Source organism: Tachyglossus aculeatus, chromosome 21, assembly GCF_015852505.1.
Source record: "Tachyglossus aculeatus isolate mTacAcu1 chromosome 21, mTacAcu1.pri, whole genome shotgun sequence".
In the NCBI taxonomy this organism is placed as follows: Eukaryota; Metazoa; Chordata; class Mammalia; order Monotremata; family Tachyglossidae; genus Tachyglossus; species Tachyglossus aculeatus.
In genome coordinates this window covers 37,094,277-37,115,148 of record NC_052086.1, presented here as the reverse complement: position 1 = coordinate 37,115,148, position 20,872 = coordinate 37,094,277, and the positions used below count along the sequence as shown (strand labels likewise).

The 20,872-nt window shown below is 42.1% G+C and overlaps 1 protein-coding gene across 9 annotated transcripts in view; it reads left to right on the top strand.

Moving 5' to 3' along the window:
* Positions 1-20,872, top strand: part of LOC119941810 (E1A-binding protein p400-like) — a 123,047-nt gene that overhangs the window by 27,170 nt on the left and 75,005 nt on the right. For 8 of the 9 annotated variants that reach the window (XM_038762319.1, XM_038762318.1, XM_038762315.1 and 5 more), the window contains 8 exons: positions 3,716-4,015; positions 5,899-6,084; positions 12,308-12,448; positions 12,531-12,609; positions 12,811-12,866; positions 14,158-14,212; positions 16,502-16,591; positions 18,151-18,258. In XM_038762319.1, the coding sequence (XP_038618247.1) occupies positions 3,716-4,015; positions 5,899-6,084; positions 12,308-12,448; positions 12,531-12,609; positions 12,811-12,866; positions 14,158-14,212; positions 16,502-16,591; positions 18,151-18,258 (1,015 nt within the window). The remainder of the gene's footprint in view (positions 1-3,715; positions 4,016-5,898; positions 6,085-12,307; positions 12,449-12,530; positions 12,610-12,810; positions 12,867-14,157; positions 14,213-16,501; positions 16,592-18,150; positions 18,259-20,872) is intronic. The other variant, XM_038762321.1, reaches the window with a different exon arrangement.

The window sequence follows — 20,872 nt, the reverse complement described above, 5'->3', positions numbered from 1 at the left end:
GCCAGCTGGGGGCTTTGCAAAGTGTTTTGAAACTAGTTTCCTGCTTTTAAAACTGGTTGGATAAATTCGCCAAGAACTGCTTAGTCTGCAGTTTCTAGAGGAAGGAAAATTTTGAGCTGTTATATTCATCCTTTCATTCAATCATATTTATTGAGCGCTTACAGTGTGCAGAGCACTGTAGTAAGCTCTTGGGAAGTACAAATTGGTTGTATGTTTTTAGACAGAGCTAGAAGAATGTAGGGGCCGGCGAGGTACTTAATCTAGGTTCCATACTTGGTGAGGGCTCACTTGTTGAGGGACAGGTGGTGGTAATAATAATAATAATAATAATAATAAGGATGATGATGGCATTTATTAAGTGCTTACTATGTGCAAAGCACAGTTCTAAGCGCTGGGGAGGTTGCAGGGTGATCAGGTTGCCCCACAGGGTGCTCACAGTCTTAATCCCCATTTTACAGATGAGGGAACTGAGGCCCAGAGAAGTGAAGTGACTTGCCCACAGTCACACAGCTGACAAGTGGCGGAGCCTGGATTAGAACCCGTGACCCCTGACTCCAAAGCCCATGCTCTTTCCACTGAGCCACACTTGCATAATATCCCAGGGCTTGGTGGGCTTCTTGGAGGAAGCGATAGAGCAGTCGACTAGAGGAAGCAGTAGCCGTAGTGATGCTCTGTAATCGTATGGGATTGCACAAGATAAGCTACGGGTTTCACTGTGGGCACTGTCAATTATTTTTCGAGGGGCTGGCTCATCTGGGTGTACCTGATGATTTTGGCTAAACCCCAACCAATTCTAGAGAAGGATTGGGACAAAACTCAAATCAGAAGAGGGCATTTAATAGGGAAGCCCAGGGGACAGATTCCCCTTTGCCTTCCTTCTCGAAACTTAAGAGTGCTGCGACTTGGGTCCACAGCAGTTAATAATAATAATAATGATGGTGGTATTTGTTAGGCGCTTACTATGTGCCAAGCACTGTTTTAAGTGCTGGAATATTTACAAAGTTATCAGGTTGTCCCACGTAGGACCCACAGACTTAATCCCCATTTTACAGTTGAGGTAACTGAGGCCCAGAGAAGTTAAGTGACTTGCCCAAAATCACACGGCTGACAAGTGGTGGAGCCTGGATTAGAACCCATGACCTCTGACTCCCAAGCCCAGGCTCTTTCCACTAAGCCATGAAACTCTGGGGTAACCCAGGTTATGGTAAGGACCAGTACCAGACTAGGGCTAGACTGCACTTTAATCAGGATTTTATTTTGAAGGTCTCTATTGCATAATTACCCATCTGACTCCCCACTGTAGACTGTAAGCTCATTGTGGGTTGGGAATGTGTCTGTTTATTGTTATATTGTAGTCTCCCAAGTGCTCAGTATAGTGCCTTGAACACAGTAAGCTTTCAAAAATACGATTGAATAAGTGAATGAGTACTGATTCACATTCTGCCATATAAGGAAAGTTTGAGAGTCTGACTTGGATACTTTATGTATGTATTAAATGCTCTAATATCTCTTTTTTATGAAGAGGGTTGTCTGTGCCATCTGTGACTTAGTTCTCTGCCTCTTTGGGAGCTACTGCTTTAGGGAGGGAGTTGAGATATTTGGCTTTCTTCTCTAGCTGGCATCGTGACCCCAATCAGCACCTAAACTTCCCCATAACTGTCCGTACTTCTTGAGGATTCATATCTATCCTGTCTAGGGAAGGATGCAGTGAATTACCCCAACAATTCAGGGGAGAGTTAGCTGAAGCTATTGGGGATCAGGCAAAGCGAGATATAATTACCCTCCCCCCTTTCAAAACCTTACTGAAGGCACATCTCCTCCAAGAGGCCTTCCAGTTAGCACTCAATAAATACAATTGAATGAATGAATGAATGAGCCACGGGTGTCCGAAGGAGTTGAAGTGCTCGTTGGTCTTTCAAAGGTGCACCTGGTGTGATTGGAGCCCGCTGTTGGGTAGGGACCGTCTCTCTATGTTGCCAGCGTGTACTTCCCAAGCGCTTAGTACAGTGCTCTGCACACAGTAAGCACTCAATAAATACGATTGATTGATTGATTCTTCCACTCCCTTCTGCTTCGCCCTGACTTGCTCCCTTTATTCATCCCCTCTCCCAGCCCCACAGCGCTTATGTACAGATTAGTAATTTATTTATTTATTTATTTATTTATCGTAATGTCTGTCTCCCCCCTCTATACTGTGAGCTCGTTGTGGGCAGGGAATGTGTCTGTTTATTATTCTGTTAGTGCTCAGTACAGTGCTTTGCGCACAGTAAGCGCTCACTAAGTACAACTGAATTGAATTGAAAAAGCGAAGGTGAAGCAATCTGAGTGTCCAGGCTGGCAGAGGGAAGGTAACCCAGTTTTGGGGGTTTGGGCTTGAATCCCTCTGGCGGGGCTCTGAGTGGGTCCCACCCATTCATGGTCTCGGGTTCTGAGGCATCATTGCCCCAGATTATCTCTTGCGGTGACTGCAAGATGTTTCCGAACCAGTCCTCGAGTCAAGTCAGGAGCCAAATCCCCTCCTATAAAGATGGGGGAACACCACACTCCAGAATCATCCTGTAGATTACAGATTTCCCCATTATCATCATCAACCATCCATGGTATTCATTGTTAGTAGAATAATAATTATTACAATATTGTAATAAAATTACATTATATATAATGATAACTATAATATTATAGTTGATAACAATAAGAACAGCAATTGTGGTATTTGTTAAGCACTTACTATGAGCCAGGTACTGTTCTAAGTGCTCTGGTAGATACCAGCAAATCGGGTTGGACGCAGCCCCTGTCCCACATGGGACTCACAATCTTAATCCCCATTTTACAGATGAGGTAATCGAGCCCCAGAGATTTAAGTGACTCTCTCAAGCTCACACAGCAGACACGTGACGAGGTCGATGTTCGAACCCAGATCCTTCTGACCCCCAGGCCTGTACTCTATCCACTGGACCACACTGCTTCTCCAGCACTTCTTGAGCACTTACTGTGTGCAGAACACTGTACTAAGCACTTGGGAGAATACAGCATAACAGTGTTGGTAGACACATTCCCTGCCCACAAGGAGCTTGCAGTCTTGAATGGGAGACAGACTTTAATATAAATAATTGATAGTCCCTTTAGGGCAGGGACTATGTAAGGGTTTACTTCATCTTATGCTTCCAGGTGCCTAATACAGTCTCTGCTACAGTAGGTGCTCAATTCTGATGATGATGATGGTCATTGAGAAGCAGCGTGGCTCAGTGGAAAGAGCCCGGGCTTTGGAGTCAGAGGTCAGGGGTTCAAATCCCGGCTCCACCAATTGTCAGCTGTGGGACTTGGGGCAAGTCACTTCAGTTACCTCATCTGTAAAAATGGGAATTAAGACAGTGAGCCCCCCGTGGGACAACCTGATCACCTTGTAACCTCCCCAGCGCTTAGAACAGTGCTTTGCACATAGTAAGCGCTTAATAAATGCCGTCGTTATTATTATTATTTACTGCTGGACTGGAAAGGCCTCACATTACACATTACAGTCCACATTACAGCCACGGCCCAGTGAATAAGGACTGCTGGGGAGATCGTGGCAGGGTTAGTCGGGGAAGGAGACCACGGGAGACCTTTTGGTGGGGGAATTTGGTGCGGCAGGGGCTCAAAATCTGCACCGCCCTGAAGCTGACTCGGATTTCAATAAAGCCTGATATGTCTGTTTGACAAACTGTTTCCTGGACAGACACTGACGCTGAAGCGACCACCGGTAGATAACGCTCAGGCTTCTCAGCATCTTCTGGCAAGTTCGGTGCCTTCCTCTCCTCTTCCGCCATCAACTCCCTCAGGCACAGCACCACTTTCTGCGTATCCTTTACAGATGAATAAAACATCCACGGCAAACAGCAAGACACTCTCTCCTGTTGCATCGAAACCTCCGGGCTTGGCTGTAGCTTCAACACCAAAAACCCAGAACCCAGCCCAGAATGCAGCAGTTCTGCCTCAAGAAAGTTCTCAAGACAAGCTTGCGGAGCAAATAAAGCTGGTAAGAGGGCCTTCCTCACCGCATCCTCTCCCTTCTCCCCCCACCAGTGTCTTGCTGGAAGATAAAAAGTGCAACCTCTGGCCCACGTCCTACCTCTGGCCTGGAATGCCCTCCCTCCTCAAACAATCACTCCTCCCATCCTTCAAAGCCCTACTGGAAGCATATCTCCTTCAGGAGGCCTTCCCAGACTAAGTCCCACTTTTCCTCAGCTCCCATTCCCTTCCCCATCACCCTGACTCTACCTTTGCTCTTCCCCCCTCTCCCCGCCCTACAGGACTTATATATATATATATATATATATATATATATATATAAATAAAATTTTATTTATTTATTTTGATGCCTATTTATTTGTATTGATGTCCGCCTCCCCCCACCTAGACTTTGAACCCATTGTGGGCAGGGATTATCTCTCTTTATTGATGTATTGTACTTTCCAAGTGCTTGGTACAGTTCTCTTCACACAGTAAGCGCTCAGTAAATACAATGGATGAATGAATGTGGAAATAGGTATAGTGCCTGTTTTTCGTCTTGGCAGCGACCTTGTGTTTTGGTAACAGTTTGGTAAAGTCAATTAGAGGAGTAGAAAAATATTTTGGTAGTTTTTCTTCTTAGTCTATTTTCCCCGTATGTTTTCTGGTCAGTAGTCTTTTTACTCATTGTAGGAAATAGCATTCCAATACAGCAAAGGTTGGGGACAGCCTTACCTCTCAAGCAGTAGATTCAATATCCCACTGACTCTTCTCTTTTAAGTACGAAATAAACAGAAGTTGAACTGTCATAGGGACAGCAGTGCTCTGCACACAGTATGCGCTCAATAAATTCAATTGAATGAATGAGTGAATGAATGAATGCTGGCTTCAGGCCTATCCATTGCCCTCAGAGGCTCCGTAAACCTCAATAAGTTCAGCCCTCAGAAGTTTGGATATTTTTAAAGCTATTCCAAAATTTGGAGGGGTTTCAAAATCTCCCTAATTTCTGGGTGTGGAGCTTGAGTATTTAAGCTCTCTGCTATCCCCCTACACTCATGGTTTTGAAGCCTTATCATCCTGAAGGTGAGTGAAGGAATCCTGAGTTTACATCTTGCCTCCAGAGCTCGTAGTCAATCAATTAACAGAATTTATTGAGTGCTTGCTGTTTGTAGGACACTGTATTAAGTAATAATAATAACTGTGGTATTTGTTAAGTGCTTACTTTGTGCCAGGCACTGTACTAAGTAAGCATTGGGGTGGATACAAGCAGAAGGGGTTGGACACAGTCTCTGTCTCACAGGGGCTCACAGTCTTAATCCCATTTTACAGATGAGGTAACTGTGTCCCGGAGAAGTGAAGGGACTTGCCCAAGGTCACACAGTAGACAAGTGGTGGAGCTGGGATTTGAACCCAGTTCTTTCTGACCCCCAGGCCTGGGCCCTATCCACTAGGCCACCCACTTCCATTAAGTGCTTGGGGAGGACCCAATATAGCTAGTAGAATTGATCCCTGCACACAAGAAGTTTACCGTCTAGTGGGGGAGATGGATGGCAAATAAATTACAAGTAGTAGGAGGAAACAGAGTTCAAAGGGATATACGTAAGTGCTGAGGGGGAATGGGGTTAGGGTGAAAGTTTAAGTGCAAAGTAATAAGGTAATAAGCAAGGTAATTAGAGGTTGAGGAGATGAGAGATTAATCAGGGAAGACTTCCTGGAGAAGACATGATTGAAGATGGGAAGAGCAGTGTGTGAATGAATTCATTCCAGTTGCTTAATATATTAAGATCATTGACCTTCTGTATTTTATTATTATTTTATTAGGAATTGGAAAGGGACTTCTATTCTGTTTAGCTGTACCAGGTCAAAAATATTAGCAATAAGTTGGCAATGTCAGATATTTCCATGTTTCAGGAAAACCAAATCCATCAACGAATAGCAGAATTGAGGAAAGAAGGCTTGTGGTCTCTTAAACGACTGCCCAAACTGCAGGAAACTCCAAGACCCAAATCTCACTGGGATTATTTGTTGGAAGAAATGCAGTGGATGGCGACTGATTTTGCTCAAGAGAGAAGGTGGAAAATGGCAGCGGCCAAGAAGGTAAGTTTTGAAGCGACTATTTGACATGTATACTTTAAGATGAGAAAAGCTGGGTTTTGCTGAATTCACTTTTATTAAAAAATCTGAACTGAAAGAACATGTGTGGTTGGTGAATGAACTGGTGGTGGGAAATTGCTCCTAGGTTAAATTTAGGGGGTGCTTATGCATTTGATTTCTTAATAGTGATTTTAAGCCTTTAACTGATGGGTTATTGCTGTAGTATTTGGCCACGTTAAAGGTCCCCAGTTATGAGAAGTGAGTGATGCCTTTTACTCCGTATTAACCTTCTGCTGTCAGATACAGTATTTCCATCATCATCATCAATCGTATTTATTGAGCACTTAATGTGTGCAGAGCACTGTACTAAGCGCTTGGGAAGTACAAGGAGTTTTCCAATGTACGAAATGCAAAATTAGTATTTCTGTGAGGATCACTGTCTGTGAGCATTCTGGTTCCGAGATGGTTGGGTTATTTATTATTTGACAGGCCTATGTAGTGCATCCTCCTGGGCCTCGAAATGGACCCCTCCTACCAATTAACCAGAAACTCTTTATCATCAGCTTTAAAGCACCTAAACCCCCTCCTTCCTTTCTTCACTAATTTCCTACTAAAGCCCAACCTGCGCACTTCGCTCCTCTAACATCAACCTACTCACTGTACCCTGATCTTGACTTTTTCGTCACCGATCCCTTGTCTGCATCCTCCCTCTGACCTGGAACTCCTTCCCACCTCACATCCGACAGACCTCTACGCTCCCCTTCTTCAAAGCCCTGCTCAAATCTCTTTCAACAGGCCTTCCCTGACTAAGTCCTCCCTCTCCTGTCTAAGCCCTCCCTTCTGCTTCTTCTAAAGATTTAGGTCAGCACCTAAGATAAGCATTTGGATAGTCGCCTTTCCCCAAGTCCCTCAGCATTTTTGTACATGTCCATCTGTAATTTATTTTAATTTCTGTCTCCCCCGCTAGTCTGCAAGGTCCTTGTGAACAGGGAATCACATCTGCCTACTGTATTATATTATATTCTCCCAAGCACTTAGTAATAATAATAATAATGATGATGGCATTTATTAAGCGCTTACTATGTGCAAAGCACTGTGCTAAGCGCTGGGGATTACAAGGTGATCAGGTTGTCCCACGAGGGGCTCACAGTCTTCATCCCCATTTTACAGATGAGGTAACAGGTCCAGAGAAGCTAAGTGACTTGCCCAAAGTAACACAGCTGACAAGTGGCGGAGCCGGGATTTGAACCCGTGACCTCTGACTCCAAAGCCCGTGCTCTTTCCACTGAGCCACTCTGCTTTTCAAGTACAGCGATCCACATACATTAAAGGCTCAATAAATAACCGTTGGCTGATTGATTGCCACAGACCTGCCCCTGAAGGGAGGATTTTTTTTTAAATGGTATTTGTTAAGTGTTTACTCTTGTACTTGTTAAGTGGTTACTCAGTGCTTAGAACAGTGCTTTGCACATAGTAAGTGCTTTATAAATGCCATTATTATTATTATTATTATTACTCTGTGCCAGGTACTGTATTAAGCACTGGGGTAGATACAAGCTAATCAGGTTGGACACAGTCCATGTCCCACATGGGGCCTCACAGTCTTAACCCCCATTTTACAGATGAGGTAACTGAGGCACAGAGAAGTGAAGTGACTTGCCCAAGGTCACACAGTGGGCAGGTAGTAGAGCTGGGATTAGAACCCGGGTCCTACCAATTCCCAGGCCCGTGGTGCTGCCCATGGTCTGACTCCTAAGCCAGCACTGATTGATAACTTTTTTCCTGCCTGCTGGCTACTGCTGCACCTGAAGGTTGGATTTCCATAGGAGCCAGCTGTGGGCACGCTGAATCCTTGGAAAGGAGGTGGCCATCAGGCTTTCCTTCCTTGCCCACCCACAGGAATACATTATGACCACGGTCAAGTGCACAACTGTAGACAAACTCTGCCTCTCTCTCTTTAAAAATAATAATAATAATGATGATGATGGCATTTATTAAGTGCTTACTATGTGCAAAGCACTGTTCCAAACGCTGGGGACGTTACAAGGTGATCAGGTTGTCCCACAGTCTTAATCCCCATTTTACAGTTGAGGGAACTGAGGCACAGAGAAGTTAAGTGACTTGCCCGAAGTCACACAGCTGACAATTGGCGGAGCCAGTTAACCCTAACTTCCACTTACCCTCCTCCCCGTATGGACCAACATTTGAAGCCTCTAAGGGGAAAAATGATGAAGCAGTGTGGCTTGGTGGCAGGAGCGTGGGCTCGGGAGTCTGAGGACACGAGTAACACTCGTCTGCCATGTGACCTTGGACAAGTCACTTCACTTCTCTGGGCCTCAGTTCCCTCATCTGGGAAACGGGGATGAAGACTGGGAGCCCCACATGGGACAGCCTGATCACCTTGTATCCCTCCAGCGCTTAGAACACTGCTTGGCACATATATACACCTGTATATATGTATATATGTTTGTACATATTTATTACTCTATTTATTTTACTTGTACATATCTATTCTATTTATTTTATTTTGTTATTATGTTTGGTTTTGTTCTCTGTCTCCCCCTTTTAGACTGTGAGCCCACTGTTGGGTAGGGACTGTCCCTATATGTTGCCAATTTGTACTTCCCAAGCGCTTAGTACAGTGCTCTGCACATAGTAAGCGCTCAATAAATTTGATTGATTGATAGGGCCAAGAAGGCTCAATGTGAGCAGTGGCAGGAGAAGGCAAAGGAAACCATAGTCAGGTGAAGTACCTCTAGTAGCCCTTACTTCTGGCACCTCCCGATGCCATAGTGGGCATTCCAGGTGGGCAGTGGAAGCAGCAGCAGCTTCATCTGGCCGTGATTTCATTAGCTTTCTCATGCCAGTGGTGCTATTTGGCTGTCCACCAAGGCTGTCCGTATCAGTAAGTATAGCTGTTTGGCCTTTTTACTAACTGGTACCTTCCATTCTCTACCAGGCTAGATAATAATAACAATAATGATGGCATTTGTTAAGTGCTTACTATATGCGAAGCACTGTTCTAAGCGCTGGTGGGGGGATACAGGCGCTGGTGGGGGAATACAGTAATAATAATAATAATGATGGCATTTATTAAGCGCTTACTATGTGCAAAGCACTGTTCTAAGTGCTGGGGAGGTTACAGTGGGATCAGGTTGTCCCACGTGGGTCTCACAGTCTTAATCCCCATTTTACAGATTAGGTAACTGAGGCACAGAGAAGTTAAGTTACTTGCCCGAAGTCGCACAGCTGACAAGTGGCGGAGCCGGGATTTGATCCCATGACCTCTGACTCCAAAGCCCGGGCTCTTTCCACTGCGCCACGCAAGGTGATCAGGTTGTCCCATATGGGGCTCACAGTCTTAATCCCCATTTTACAGATGAGGTAACTGAGGCTCAGAGAAGTTAAGTGACTTGCCCAAGGTCACACGGCTGACAAGTGGTGGAGCCGGGATTCAAACCCATCAACTCCGACTCCCAAGCCCGGGCTCTTTCCACTGAGCCACGCTGCTTCTCTAACGAATCTTTTCCTTTTCCTTTGTATAAGTTTGCTAGAGCGTGAGCCCGGGTGAGTCAGGTGTGTGGGGGTGTGTACATTTGCAAATCTTTGTTTTTGTATCTGGGTGATTGGGTCGGTCTCTCTCTCTCTCTCTCTCTCTCTCTCTCATTTCTGTTCCTTTAATCAGTATCTCTTTACCAAGCACGGATCTTTCTGCAAATTCGATTCAGTTAGCATTGATGCATTGCAAAAATTGAGACTATATTAGGCCTTTAGAAAACAGAACTGCTATGGTAGGCCATTTAATCTCACTTCTTTAAAAATGCCAAGCCTACAGTCCTCTAAACAACTGTATTCCAACAGAAAATTTCAGTTATGTAAAGTTGGATTTAATTTCAGAAAGTAGTAAGTTGTAGTATTAGGTGCTTACTGTGTGCTGAACACTGCACTAAGCACAAGGAGAAAATGCACAGGTGAGAAATAGACACAGTCTCTGTCCTTTGGGGAGCTCATAATTCATTCACTCATTCAGTTGTAGTTTTTTAGAGCGTACTGTGTGCAAAGCATTGTACTAAGCACTTGGGAGAGTATCCCGGCTGCACTAATTGTCAGCTGTGTGACTTTGGGCAAGTCACTTCACTTCTCTGGGCCTCAGTTACCACATCTGTAAAATGGGGATTAAGACTGTGAGCCCCGCCATGGGACAACCTGATCATCTTGTAACCTCCCCAGCGCTTAGTACAGTGCTTTGCACATAGTAAGCGCCTAATAAATGCCATTATTATTATTATTATTATTATAGTATAACATCACATTCCCACCTCATAGTCTAGAGGGAAGACAGATATGAAGAGCCTGGACTTGGGCATCAGAGGTCGTGGGTTCTAATCCAGGCTCCCCCACCTTGGCAAGTCACTTAACTTCTCTGTGCCTCAGTTCCTCATCTGTAAAAAGGGGATGAAGACTGTGAGCCCCACGTGGGACAACCTGATTACCTTGTATCTACCCCAGCGCTTAGAACAGTGCTTGGCACATAGTATGCGCTAAAGAAATACCATCATTATTATCAGCGCTTAGAACAGTGCTATGCACCTAGTAAGCGCTTAATAAATGCCATCATTATTATTATATGAATATAAATAAGTACGTAAATAAATAAAATGCAGGTATATGCAGATATATACATATTTGCTGTGGGGAAGATAGGGAAGATGAACGAAGGAGCAAGAATGAGCAGCACAGAAGGGAGTGGGAGGAGAGGAGGGCTCAGTCAGGGAAGGCTTCCTGGAGGAGATGGGCCAAAAGAATATTGGCTTTAGAAGATATTCATTTTCCCTTTCCATCTGTTACCAATGAAATTTCTTGATGTATTAAAGCAGGGCAAGAAATACCAGAGAGGTAGGATCATTAGAATATTTCCAGTGCTTTAGAATTCTACCCAATTAAATATAATACACCTATTTTCTCTCCTGTATAGGGGGGAAACAGACTTCACAAATCTACAGAGAGAGGTGCCTCCATGGATCTAAATGGGTTTAGTAGTAAAGAATACTATGGGATGAAGAGTACTTAGAGCAGTATCTTTGTGTAACTGTAAGGTACCAGTTAGTAAAAAGGCCGAATAGCTTTATAAAAATGTGTTAGGGATGTTGGGAAAGGTGAAGAGAGGAAATGTCTCCTTGTTTAATTGAGGGATTGGTGGAATTGTGGGTGTAAATATCAATACCAAGAGTAAGACTAAGAATGCACTCTACTGTTATCTGTGAAATCCCTTTATTCATCTGCACATGACATTTTTGAGTCTATGTCAAAAATCATCTACAATCTGATCTGTTCAGTAATTCATTTTTCCATCACGGGCTGATTCATTTTTTGGTTTTACATTTTTCACGTTAGGATTTATCAGTGGGAAGGAAACGAAAGGAAACATACCCCTTGTGACAGTATGTTTCCCTACAGTGCTATTAGACAGTAGTAGTAATAGTAATCGCATTTCACCAAGTGTCCATGTGATGCGGTCACAGTGCTTTGCACATAGTAAGCGCTTAACAAATACCGTCATTAGTATTATTATTACTAGACCCTTGGCAAGTTCAGAACAATAAAGTGACTCAGTCCTTGGCCACAAGGACTAATGGGAAAGACAAACAAAAAAAGTATTTGCAGACAGAGGGGTCAAAAATAAACAAATAAAAGGGTTGTGCATATGGGGACATGGTCAATTTCCATCCAGGGACAGGAGAGTGGGACTGCAGTAAGGCTATTTTGTGCTTTTGAGGAGGATCTGATGCTTTATTCCCACGGCAAAATCTCCCCAAGAATCTTGAGAAAAATGTGTTCGGGATGTTGGGAAAGGTGAAGGTAGGAAATGGCTTTTTGTGTGAAGCTGACTTTCATTCATTCATTCATTCATTCATTCAGTCGTATTCATTGAGCACTTATTGTGTGCAGAGCACTGTAGCAAGTGCTTGAACATCCAGGGGAGAATAAAGGAGGGGATGGAGGGAGCATCACAGCGCTTATTATTGGTAACTAGAGGCTCTAGTGGTCCTGCATGTGCTATTTGAAGGAGGCTTATTTGAGATGTAAGCTCGTTGTGGGCAGGGGATATGTCTGCCAACTCTGTTATATTGAACTCTCCCAAATGCCCAGTTCAGTGCTCTGCACACAGTAAGTGCTCAATACATATGTGTGATTGATTGATTGATTGATTTGTGCTCTTTATTAGATGGTCAGAAGTGTAGCTCGCTACCATGAGGAAAAGAAACTCAATGAAGAGAGAACTAAAAGAGAGGAACAGAATAAGCTAAGGCGAATTGCTGCATCAATTGCCAGAGAAATAGAATATTTCTGGTCTAATATTGAGCAGGTAAAATTGTATTTTACTTTAGAGTTTATATATTTCACTTAAAAATTTCTTTGTCATTTTAATGTACATTTTTTTCTCTTAGGTTGTAGAAATTAAATTGCAAATAGAATTTCAAGAAAAAAGGAAAAAGGCATTAAATCTAAAGAAAACTTCAAGAAGAGGTATCCCATTGAACAATTCTTATATCTTGGCACTGTAAATGCATCCTAGGAGTTTCCTTCCAGTTAACTGGGAGCTATTTTTTAGGATAATATAATTATTCAGTGTAATTTCGGTTTGAAGTACCTTTTTTCTAGTTACTCTGTGTCTTTAGTTAAATAAAGTAAAAAAAAAATTCCATCATAATAAATCCTTTTTTGCAGGTAAAGATGCAAGGCAATTAGAAGCTAGTATTAAAGGTGAAACTGAAAACTGTATGGTAGGTAGCTTGTTTTTACTACTATGTAGCTTCAAAATTGTTTGAAATTATAGAAGCAGGGAACGTGTCTAACAACTCTGTTACAGTGTAGTCTCCCAAGCACTTAGTACTTTACTCTGCACAAAGTAAGCACTCAGTAAATTCCGTTGATTGATAGTATTTGTTGTCAAAATGTGATTTTCCATCAATTCATAATAACAAAAATATGTCTTCAATTTTGATCCATTTTCCTAGTCAGTTTTAAAGTTATTATTGACTTTTGGAGTTTAAAATATTTTTAAGCACAAGGCTTCTAGTTTATTTTAAAGAAAATGTTATTAAGCTTAGAGTACCCTCCAAAAATATTTCAGATTTTCCATCTTAGCCTTTCCCTTGACCAGTACCTGTTTTTCTAAGTTGAAATGTCTCAGATTTGTAGAATTGAAGATTAGATAAAGGTCCATTACAGTCATTCCTGCTACAACTTAATTGTTACTTTTTGAAAATCCCCCTGGTAACCAATGGTCGTGGCAACCATTATTTCAGTGGTTAAGAGTAAGGACATTCTAAAACAATTGACATAGTAAGCGTTCAATAAATATGATTGATGATGATGATGATGATGATATACCTCAAGGGGATTAGCGAACACAGGATTTCTGCTTGTTTAAGCAGTCTGCAAAGTGTTTCCTAATCAGTTCAATAACATTAAGTGAATTAATTTAAACTACTGAAAGATCACTTTCCAATAGACTTAAGGTAATAGTGAACATTAAACACAGTTCCTTATTTGATGCTAATGAATAGATTCAACGTTTCTGAGGTAGCAACCCAATCTCATGATCAATTATCATTATCAATTGATTATATTTATTGAGCGCTTCCTGTGTGCAGAGCACTGTACTAACCGCTTGGGAGAATACAGTGTAACAGAGTTGGTAGACACGTTCCTTGCCCATAATGAATTTACAGCGTAGAGGGGGCACCTAGATTTGTGGACCCCTTGTGACAGTGTGTTTCCCTAATCTTCCGTCACCTTCTGTGCCAATCCCTCCCTGAAAAATCAGTTCTGAAAGGAATGATTGTATTTCAAAAATCAGTTTAATCGAGGGATTGATGGAATTGTGGGTGTAAATATCAATACCAAGAGCAAGACTAAGAATGCACTCTACTGTTATCTGTGAAATCCCTTTATTCATCTGCACCTGACATTTTTGAATCTGAGAGATGTCAAAAATCATCTACTATCTGATCTATTCAGTAATTCATTTTTCCCCCACGGGGTGATTCATTTTTTGGTTTTTCACATTAGGATTTATCAGTGGGAAGGAAACGAAAGGCAAGCACTTCCCTGACTGATGAAGAAGGTTTGTTACCTTTAAAATCATGTTTATGGGGGTTGGGATTTTTGTTTTTAATGATTTAGTGGTGGAGTCTCCCTCTCTTTAGTTCCTCTCTCTGTATCAAGATTGATGAAAGAATCATAATAATGATAATGGTGTTCATTTTGAATTTTTAAAGTGATGGTTCAGAAAAAAATGTATTTGAGTTTATATTATCATCCTTAGAGAAGCAGCGTGGCTTACTGGAAAGAGCCTGGGCTTGGGAGTCAGAGGTCATGGGTTCTAATTCCAGCTCTGCCGCTTGTCAGCTGTGTGATCTTGGGCAAGTCACTTAACTTCTCTGTGCCTGTTACGTCATCTATAAAATGGGGATTAAGACTGTGAGCCCCACATGGGACAACCTGATTATCTTGTATCTACCCCAGCGCTTAGAACAGTGCTTTGCACATAGTAAGCACTTGACAAATACCAATATTATTATTATCATTCTTTTTCATGCCAATTTTGTTAAAGTTGCTTCTTGCATAGAATGATTGCATATTACAGTTCAGGATAATATCCACATTACTGTAAACAGTGGTTCCCAAGCTAAGAGCAAACTTAATGCCGTTCTCCACATTTCAATTTAGTATTTTCTAGAAATACATTGATTAAAAAATTGAAAACAGATATCTAGAGCAAGATAGAGAAGAGGGAACTAGTAATTATCACTAGTGCCAAATGCCCCATTTAGATATTTTCCAATTCAGCTGATGAGAAATACATCAGAAACATTCAGTAGTTGAGTCTTTTTACCCCAAGGCTCATTAAATGGAGGCAGAATTTTGAATATTTTTTATGGTATTTGTTAAGCGCTTTACTATGTGCCAAGCACTGCTCTAAATGTTGGGGTACATACAAGTTAATCATTTATTCAGTCGTATTTATTGGTTGGACAGAGTCTAGGAGGGAGGACAGGTATTGAATCCCCATTTTACAGTTTAAGAAGCTGAGGCACAGAGAAACCGTGACTGGCCCAAGATCACACAGCAGGCAAGTGACAGAACTGGGATTAGAAACCAAGGCCCTCTGAATCGGCGTGGCTCAGTGGGAAGAGCACGGGCTTTGGAGTCAGAGGTCATGGGTTCGAATCCCGGCTCTGCCAATTGTCAGCCGTGTGACTTTGGGCAAGTCACTTCACTTCTCTGGGCCTCAGTTACCTCATCTGTAAAATGGGGATTAAGACTGTGAGCCCCACGTGGGACAACCTGATCCCCTTGTATCCCCCCCAGCGCTTAGAACAGTGCTTTGCACATAGTAAGCGCTCAATAAATACGAATGAATGAATGAATGAATGAATCCCAGGCCCAGGTTCTTTCCACTAGGCCACTCTGCTGCCCATGCTAGTGTGGTCAAGCTTTATTGAACTGCCTGAAAATAGTACAGCTAGTTCTCCTATGAAGTGGAGGTTGTATTCTTGACTAATCTCATGTTAAGGAAAACTTATATTTTAATATTCAGCCTATGTCTGATGGTGCACACCTGTTCACAACCGTTATCTTCCAATGCCACTTCGCGTTCCGTGCAGACACGAAGACTTCTAGACTGTGAGCCTAGCCTTGGGTAGGGACCGTCTCTATATGTTGCTAACTTGTACTTCCCAAGCGCTTAATACAGTGCTCTGCACACTGTAAGTGCTCAATAATGAGAAGCAGTGTGGCTCAGTGGAAAGAGCACGGGCTTTGGAGTCAGAGTTCATGGGTTCAAATCCCGGCTCCGCCAATTGTCAGTTGTGTGACTTTGGGCAAGTCACTTAACTTCTCTGTGCCTCAGTTCCCTCATCTGTAAAATGGGGATGAAGACTGTGAGCCCCCCCATGGGACTACCTGTTCACCTTGTACCTCCGCAGCACTTAGAACAGTGCTTTGCACATACCGCATAATAAATGCCATCATTATTATTAATAAATATGATTGAATGAATGAATGAATTGTCAGAAGAAATTTGGTTCGTCCTGCCATCACATTTCATCCACAGCACATAGTGAAAGCGCACACTGTGGCAGAACTGACCTTATTTCTAAATGAGAGTTTCAATTTCCTGTTGATCTTATTATCGTGAGACAATTCTAAAATTCTGAATTTGGGAGGGGCTGGACAAGGCCACTAGAGATGAATTCCCTTTGCCATTAACCTCAAAGGGGCAGCGGCACCTTTCTTAGTGTCAGGAGTTTTTGACCAGTGAAAACACCTTGTTTGGAAGAATTTGTGAAAAATTATATTTCTGGGTTAGTACTGATTAAAATGCATTATGGGGGGATTGTTTTGTATTTAGTGGAAGATGAAGAGGAGACCATTGAAGAACAGGAAGCCAGAGAAGGAAATATAAATCATCAAGCGGAATTATCCAGTTTAGCTAAGGAAGGTAAGTAGTCACTGACTGATGAATGAATGAATGAAGGAACTCAAGTATACTTTGAGTATACTTTAGCTAGTTGAATTTGATTTTTCCTCTGAGAATGTTTCGTATACATTTGTTGGAGCCATGAGGCCCTTGAAAATATTTTTTGCAAAACCTATCGAATGAATGTCTATAGTAGATAAAAAGGAATTTTTTAAAATAAGAAAGCACCGTGTTGCTTTTGAACTTCAGAAATCCATCAAGCAGTGGTATTTATTGAGCTTACTGTGTGTAGAGCACTGTACTAAGTGCTTGTGAGAGTACTTTAGAAGCAAAAAGCAATGGTTCCCGCCCTCAGAGAACTTACAATCAATCCATTTTTTAATCCAGGGTGTTTATTGAGGGCATACTTTGTGTGGAACAATCTACTGAGCACTTGGGAGAGCCTAGAATAATAGAGTTAGTAGACAGATGTGCAAGGGATCTTCAGTTAATGTACTTTTTTGCTGTTAACACGGTAGCTTACTTACATTTGAGTAAATTTAAATTTTCTTTTAAAAAGAAGTGGTTGCTAAAACCTCAGTTACAGGCTTAACAAAGCTCTATATGTGGTGTTAATTGTACATTACCAAGGGGAAAGTGTTAAAAGTAGTATTTACAGTTATTCATTGTAAAGATAAAATTTGCTCATTATCTATTGCAAGCACTACAAAAGAGGCTCTAAAATAGATGGAAAATCTTTGCGTGTTTTCAATGAACTTAAAATTATTTTCCCCTTGCCTGAGGAATTGAATTAGCATAAAATCCAAACTGTTTTCTTGGGAGGAAGGGAAAACATCATCAATTTAAAATTTGAAGGCCTTTTTTTCATTTAAATTCCTATTCCATTCGCTAATCACATAATGCTGGTAACATTGCTACAGATTCTCATGGAGATGATTAATAGTTGTTGAGTGACAGTGGTCTTTGATAAAGCAATGAACCAGAAGTTCCTTAAACCCAGAAAACATTTAGCTTTAACTTCAAATTCTTATAGATTGCTGTCCTCTGAATTATAACAACATTCTATCATTTGTTCTGCATGATTTTGTCTTGTTAGTTGAATTAGGATAGTTTATCAAGTGAATAACTAATCTAAATGTGGTTAGTGTTCAGTGGGCTTTAAAATGTTTAATAATTCTAGCATAAGCGTGATTATTTTTGATTGGACTGAGCTGTCACATTATGAGATTTTAGACATTTTAAAATCATTTTTATTTTTAAAAATACATTTTTAAGCTATAATGAAGTGGGAATTAGTGTTTTTTTGAACACACTGCTTAATGGTTGTACAGTATTATGTGGCTAGTGGTGAAGTGTGAACACCTGCTATCTGACGGCTCTGTTTCAATAAACATCTTATTTGAGTTGGCTTTTAAAGCTTTGCATTTTTTTAAGGCATGAACTGCTCTTCACAAAATAAAAGTTTTTTAGTGCTCCGTATGTTTAATTATTGCATTCCATATTGTATATACTTTACTGATTACAGTGCTTTTGAAAGCAGTTGATATTTATCATGATATTGCATTCCTTAACATCCTCAGCTGAATTACCTTTGGATGACTTAATGAAGTTATATGAAGGTGCTTTTGTTGAGAATTTCTTATGGCCACAGCCTATACTTACCACTGAAGAAATAACCAGTGAAGAAGGTAAACTCTTATTTCTTACTAGAGTAAAGCAAAAAGTCTGATTTGTATCATTTAAAACACTTTATAATAAAAGTGTTTCAGTTATTAATTTAGTTAATTAATTGTGAATTCAGTTGAATTCAGTTGATTTCAGTATTCTCATTGGGATGGAGAGGATTATGTTTGGGGTGAAACAGGGTCAATTAAAACCATTGAGTTGTGGAGGAGGAAGGATGAAGAGAGGGGGATGGGAGGGAATGGTCTACAGTGTTATTTTAGACTGTGACTTCTAGACTGTGAGCCCGCTGTTGGGTAGGGACCATCTCTATATGTTGCCAACTTGTACTTCCCAAGCGCTTAGTACAGTGCTCTGCACACAGTAAGCACTCAATAAATACAATTGAATGAATTTTACTTACCCATAGGACTTGGTTATCATTCCAGGGTTGTTTTATATACTCTCAGTCGTATTCACCTGCTCATCCAATTAATTCTCTCTCTCTCCCTTCCTCCCTCCCTTTCCCTCCAGTGAAAGGAGCAGCAGGAGAGAAACACAGTAAAGATAAGAATGATACTTGCGATATTTGTTAAGGCTTACCTTGTGCCCAACACTGTATTAAGTTCTGGGGTGGAGAACATATAATCAGGACGGACGCAGTTGCTGTCTCACATTGGGCTCACAGTCTGAGGGAGAGGGAGAACAGATATTGAACCTCTAATTTACAGATGAGGAAACTGAGGCACAGAGAAGTTGCCCAAGTTCATACAACAGGCGGATGATAGAACCAGGATTTGAATGTCGGTCCTCTCACTCCCTGGCCCTTGCTCTTTCCACTAGACCATACTGCTTTGCTAACATTTGTCTCTCTGTTGCCTTTACCAAGCCCACCAGGTCCAGAATGTGGGGGCTGTTGCCGGCTCTGCCCCCAGTTTCTAGTTCAGTGACCTAGTGGATAGAACACGAGCCTTGGAGTCCAAAGGATCTGGGTTCTAATTCCAGCTCTGCCCCTTGTCTGCTGTGCGACTTTGCGCAAGTCACTTCACTTCTCTGTGCCTCAGTTACCTCACCTCGAAAATGGGGATTAAGACTATGAGCCCCAAGCGGGACAGGGACTGCGTCCAACATGATTAACTTGTTTCTACCCCAGCGCTTAGCCCAGGGTCTGGAACATAGTAAGGGCTTAATACCCTTAAGTAGCACCAAAAAAAGAGGAACTACATGCAGAGTGTTTTCCAGATTCCCGGAGAACACCAGTAGCAGCAGCAGTGAACCTTTTAGCTTGGAGTTGGAACAAAGCAAGATGATGGTATCTGTTGAGCGCTTACTATGTTTCAGCGCTTTCCGGCCTCACGCACTCCAGCAGACACAAGATAATCAGAGCAGACGTTATTCCTGTCCCATTTAAAGCTTACAGGCTGAGGGTGGGAGAACAGCTGTTGACGTATTTTATCCCCATTTTCCAGATGAGGAAACTGTGGCCCACAGAGGTGAAATCATCATCATCAATCATATTTATTGAGCGCTTACTATGTGCAGAGCACTGTACTAAGCGCTTGGGAAGTACAAATTGGCAACATATAGAGACAGTCCCTACCCAACAGTGGGCTCAGTCTAAAAGGGGGAGACAGAGAACAAAACCAAACATACTAACAAAATAAAATAAATACAATAGATATGTACAAATAAAATAAATGAATAAATTAATAGAGTAATAAATATGTACAAACATATATACATATATACAGGTGCTGTGGGGAAGGGAAGGAGGTAAGATGGGGGGGATGGAGATGGGGGCGAGGGGGAGAGGAAGGGGCTCAGTCTGGGAAGGCCTCCTGGAGGAGGTGAGCTCTCAGTAGGGCCTTGAAGGGAGGAAATGACCAGCCCAAGGTCACCCAGCAGGGCCAAGACAAGAATCTGAGTCTCCCAATGTGGGTCTCCTTCTAGACTGTAAGCTCGTTGTGGGCAGTAAGTGTATCTTTTATATTATATTGTACTCTCCCAAGTGCTTAGTACAGTGCTCCGCATGCAGTGAGTGCTCCATAAGTACAATTAAGTGACTGTCTGATGGCTGACAGTGGTTGGGGAGGACGAGCCCCCTGCTGTATTTTTCTCTTGCTTTCTTGGTATTGAAGCTGTTCTTCGCCAAACACCGGAGTAAGAACTAGGGTAAATCCAATATAAACAGATAGGAAACAGTTCTTACCTCACACAGGGCTCACAGTCTAAGAGGGATAGGGAACAGGTGTCTTATCCCTATTTTTCCGGATGAAGACCCTGAGGCACAGAGAAGTGACTTTCCCAGGGTCATAAAGCAGCACTCCCATCCCCTAGACTGTAAGCTTGTTATGGGCAAGGAATGCATTTGCTAATTCTGTTGTATTTTGCTCTCCCAAATGCTTAGTACAGTGCCCTGTGACTAGTAAGGGCCCAATAAATTAGATTGATTTCAGTCATTTCTGTCCCTTTTCTCTGGATCCTTTCTGGTTTTTGCCCATTCTTGTAGAAGTGAGATGACCAGAGTGGGACCCAGTTCCCTGATAAGTAGCGTGGGGAAGCAGCATGGCTTAGTGGAAAGAGCCCGGGGTTGGTAGTCAGAGTCTGCCACTTACCGGCTGTTTGACTTTGGGCAAGTCA